At 40.4% G+C, this 4864-nt stretch overlaps 1 protein-coding gene across 2 annotated transcripts in view; it reads right to left on the bottom strand.

Annotated features, from left to right (window-relative positions):
- Sec23a (Sec23 homolog A (S. cerevisiae)) overlaps positions 1–4864 on the bottom strand; it is a 71637-nt gene that overhangs the window by 48948 nt on the left and 17825 nt on the right. For both annotated transcript variants that reach the window (XM_013012336.1, XM_013012335.1), the window contains exon 5: positions 2121–2357. In XM_013012336.1, coding sequence (XP_012867790.1) covers positions 2121–2357 — 237 coding nt within the window. The remainder of the gene's footprint in view (positions 1–2120; positions 2358–4864) is intronic.

Raw genomic sequence — 4864 nt, 5'->3', positions numbered from 1 at the left:
GAAGGAAGGAAGGAAGGAAGGAAGGAAGGAAGGAAGGAAGGAAGGAAGGAAGGAAGGAAGGAGGGAGGAAAGAAAGCATGCAGGCAGGAAGGCAAGCAAAGATAAACTAATGTGTATAATGTTGTACAATAAAGCAAAATTTTAATCCAGGTTTTCCTACAAAACCCTGTAAAGACTTATACCATACTAGGTACATTAATAAAGAAAGTGATGCAAAATTATACAAATAGAAAAGTTTAGGTTTGAACCACAGGACTAGAGGTGTAGAATAAGTGGCAGAAAATTTGCCTAGCAAGCACAGCGTTCTGAATTCAAGACCTGGTACTACCACCAATTAAAAACAAAAAAGTCAAACACTGGACTATTCAGGTATGGGTTCTTTTCAATCAAACACAGAAAGAAGATAAAAATGTTCTGATGAGGGGCTGGGAAGGTAGCTCAGTGGTAGAGCGCTCGCCTTGCATGCATGAGGTCCTGGGTTCGATTTCTCAGCACCACATAAGCAAAAAAGAAAAAAAGCTGGAAGTGGCACTGTGGCTTAAGTGATAGAGTGCTAGCCTTGAGCAGAAGAGCTGAGGGACAGTGCCCAGGCCCAGAGTTCAGGCCCCATGACCGGACCCAATAAATAAATAAATAAAGTGGTTTCTTAAAAAAAAAAGAAAGAAAGAAAGAAAAAAGTTAAAAGTGTTCTGATGAGGAAAAAAAAATCCTCTATAAGCATTTATTTGCCTATTGCAAAAGGAAGGTATTTTATGCACTACATATGGATTATAGTTTAAATAAAAGGTACTCTATGATCAAACTTAACTACTCATGGGCTAGGAAGGTGGCTCAGTAGTAGAGCGCTTGCCTTGCGTGCATGAGGCCCTGGGTTCGATTCCTCAGCACCACATAAGCAAAAAGAAAAAAAAGCCAGAAGTAGCACTGTGGCTCAAGTGGTAGAGCGTTAGCCTTGAGCTGAAGAGCTCAGGGACAGTGCCCAGGCCCAGAGTTCAGGCCCCACAACAGGACCAAAAAAAAAAAAAAACCTAACTACTCATTTAGAAATAACAAAATCCTCAATCTGACAAGTGCATGTGATCCTAATATGCTATATATAACTCCTTTGCCCCAGAAGAAAAGGCATGTTTTCCTCAATGAAAAACATTTTATGCGTAATGTGTATGCGTCTGTATATGTACTCATAGTTCACCTATTAATAACTCCCATAATTCACCTATTAATAACTCCTATTAATAACTTCCTTTTGCCAAACATAGCCAAGTGTTCAGTTTCTACTTGAAATGTCAAAAGCAAAAGCAAGCTGGGCACCAGTGGCTCATACCTATAATCCTAGCTAGATCTAAGGATCTTGCTTCAAAGCCTGCCCAGGCAGGAAAGCCTATGAAACTCTTATCTCTAATAAACTACTCAAAGAAAGCCAGAAGTAGAATTGTGGCTCAAGTGGTAGAGCCCTAGCCTGAAGTAAAAGCAGCTCTGGGACAGAGCCCAGAACCTGAGTTCAAGCCCCAGGGCAACAAATCAAAAGGTATGAGATTGCTCTCTATTTGCCTGAAGCACTACTCTTCTCTAAACCCTTTAAATCTCTAGAAAAAAATACCTTTAACTATTGTAAAGACACAGTTAAAAGAGTCTTCAATCTGCTGCTGGGGGCTCCTGGTAGAGCATCTTTCTTTTTTTTTTGGGGGGGGGAGGGTAGGTCGTGGGGTCTGAACTCTGGGCCTAGGCACTGTCCCTCAGCAATTCAGCTCAAGACTAGTGCTCTACAACTGGAGCTACTGCACCACTTCTGGCTTTTTCTGCTTATGTGGTGCTGAGGAATCGAACCCAGGGCCTCATGCGTGCAAGGGAAGCTCTCTACCACTGAGCCACCTTTCCAACCCCTAGAACATGTTTCTTGAATGCACAAGGTCCTAGATTAAATACTACAAAAAAAGTCTTCAATCTGAATAATAGCAATTTAAGGCACACAAGACAAAACTGATGTCAATATTACTTATGTGTTATAATACAATTATATTAATCGTTCATTTTTTTAATTTCCAGAAACATATTCAAAAGACATTTATAAACACATATATTGATATTCACACATAATTAAAAACTATCATTCTTCTTACCTGAAGTTGTTTGGCAGATAGATCTTTTGTTCCTCTAAAGACATAGCTTTTTGAAATGCCTTCACATCCAAGCTCATGAACCTGCACCATTCTCCCAAAAGTAATAAGTCCAACCAAAGCTGTTGGTGGCAAGAGACTTAATGACATTTGCATGGATTCCTTCAAGGCTTGTAAGTCTTCGTCTTCCATGCAAGTATCAACGACGTAGAGGAATATCAAAGGCATTTGAGGACCACGCTTTTAAGAAAATTTTGCAATAAGAAAAGGTATTAACACTTCAATACAATATTTAAAACAGTCATTCAAGGACTCATTAATTAGTACAAATTCTAATATGTGCATACAATGCAATAATAACTAAGCCATAACAGAAATAAAGTAGGTTATATGTGTTGTTATTGAAAGGTGGCTCAGAAGCTGTACTGAGGTAAAAATTAAGTTTAAATACAACATAAGCCTGGTACCAGCAGCTCACACCTGTAATCCTAGCTACTCAGGAGGCTAAGATCTGAAGATCCCATTTCCAAGCCAGCCCAGACAGGAAAAGTCTGTGAGACTCTTACATCCAATTAACCACTAAAAAGTCAGAGGTGAAGCTATGGCTCAAGTGGTAGAATACTAGCCTTGAGGGGAAAAACAAACAAACAAGCTCAGAGTCAGTACCCAGGCTCTGCACCCAAAAGAAAAGAAAGAAAAAAGTCATATTATTACACAGAGGGAAATTTATTTTCTATTTAATTACAGGAAGTTAAATTTGCTTTTGTGTCTATATGTCACAAGCTTTTACTTGCAAATCAACATTTTCTAAGTCTGAATTTCATGTAAAAAGTATTTGTTTACTTTTAAATAATAAATCAGTAACTATGTAGCTTAAGCCAGGCATGGTGGTTCACACCTGTAGTTTTATCTACTTAGGGAGGAGCACTTGAATCAGCAAGTTCAAAATGAGACTGGACAGCACAGCAAGACCTCAATCTCATTTTTTTTAATTTTTTTAAGTTTAAAAAGTATGTATAAAGAAAGTGGCACTGTAGCTCAAGTGGTAGAGCAATCGCCATGAGCTGAAGAACTGAGGACAGCACTCAGGCCCAGAGTTCAAGCCCCACGACTGACAAAAAATAATAATAATAATAATAATAATCCCTCATAGCATTTGGGGCTGGGAAGGTGGCTCAGTGGTAGAGCACTTGCCTTGCATGCATGAGGCCCTGGGTTCGATTCCTCAGCACCACATAAGCAAAAAGAAAAAAGCTGGAAGTGGCACTGTGGCTCAAGTGGTAGAGCGTTAGCCTTGAGCTGAAGAGCTGAGGAGCAGTGCCCAGGCCCAGAGTTCAGGCCCCATGACCGGACCAAAAAAAAAAAAGATAAAAAGATGTATAAAATAACTACTTAAACATTAATGCCATTCTTGGAGAACCTTTTTTTTTTTTTTTTTTTTGCTGGTTATGGGGCTTGAGCTCTGGGCCTGGGTGCTGTCCCTCAACTCTTCAGCTCAAGGCAAGTGCCCTACCACTTGAGCCACAGCATCACTTCTGGCTTTTTCTGTTTATGTGGTACTGAGGAATGCACGCAAGGCATGCATTCTACCACTGAGCCACTTTCCCAGCAGCAGAATCTTAAACTAGTCAGGAAGGCCAAATTGCTGAGTGGCTCCAATAAACCATAATTCTGTTTTCTATACAACATTCTTATTTCCACTGAAACTGTGTGAAACTGTTCACAGATGGAAGAAAAAACGATCTTCCCAATGCAAAACAGGTTCATTAATTACAGCTAGGGGGTACATTAATGGATTTTATTATCATAGTAACTAAGTATCTGTGAAAAGACTTTCCAATTACAAAACAAAATATACTAACTTACTCCATACAACAAATCACACATCCTACCCAGTATCTGACTATCCATCAAATAACTACATCAGAGAAATTATCTACAAAGGTAGGTTCTTACCTTTGAAAGGCTCTTTAATTCAGTGAGCTATAATACATTTAAAGCCATCTGAAGCCAGACACAGTGGCTAACACCTTTAATACTAACAATTTAGGAAATGGAAATAGGAAAATGTAGTTGGTTCAAGGCCAGCCTAGGCAAAAAAAATTAGCAAGATTCTATCTTGCCAATACTATAATGCCTGCCTGTAATCCAAGCTATGCAGGGAGCATAGACAGGATGACCATACTCTGGGGATGGCCTGAGAAAAACGTGTCAGATTCTGCTAGTAGTTCGCATCTAAAAGCCTAACTACCCAAGAGGCACCTGGTAGTTCAAGACCAGGCTAGGCAAAAAAAGTTCATGAGATTCTACCTCTAAATAATCAGCAAAAGCAGGGCAGGGCAGGCACCCAGTGGCTCACACCTATAATCCTAGCCAATTAGAAGATTAAGATCTGAGAATAGAGGTTAGAAGCCAGCCTGGCAGACAAATCTGTTAAGACTTTTATCTCCAAATAACTAGAGGAAAAGAGCAGGAAGCAGAAGCATGGCTCAAGTTGTAGAATATTAGCCTTGAGCAAAAATGCCTAATGAGAACATGAGGACCTGAACTTAAACCCCAGGACAGGGGCTGGGAAGGTGGCTCAGTGGTAGAGCGCTCGCCTTGCATGCATGAGGCCCTGGGTTCCATTCCTCAGCACCACATATGCAAAAAGAAAAATGCCGGAAGTGGCGCTGTGGCTCAAGTGGTAGAGCGCTAGCCTTGAGCTGAAGAGCTGAGGGACAGCGCCCAGGCCCACAGTTCAGGCC

The sequence above is a fragment of the Dipodomys ordii genome, unplaced genomic scaffold, assembly GCF_000151885.1.
Source record: "Dipodomys ordii isolate 6190 unplaced genomic scaffold, Dord_2.0 Scaffold16, whole genome shotgun sequence".
Taxonomy (NCBI): Eukaryota; Metazoa; Chordata; class Mammalia; order Rodentia; family Heteromyidae; genus Dipodomys; species Dipodomys ordii.
Note: the sequence above shows the minus strand (reverse complement) of the source record. Positions and strands in the feature narration are given on the sequence as shown.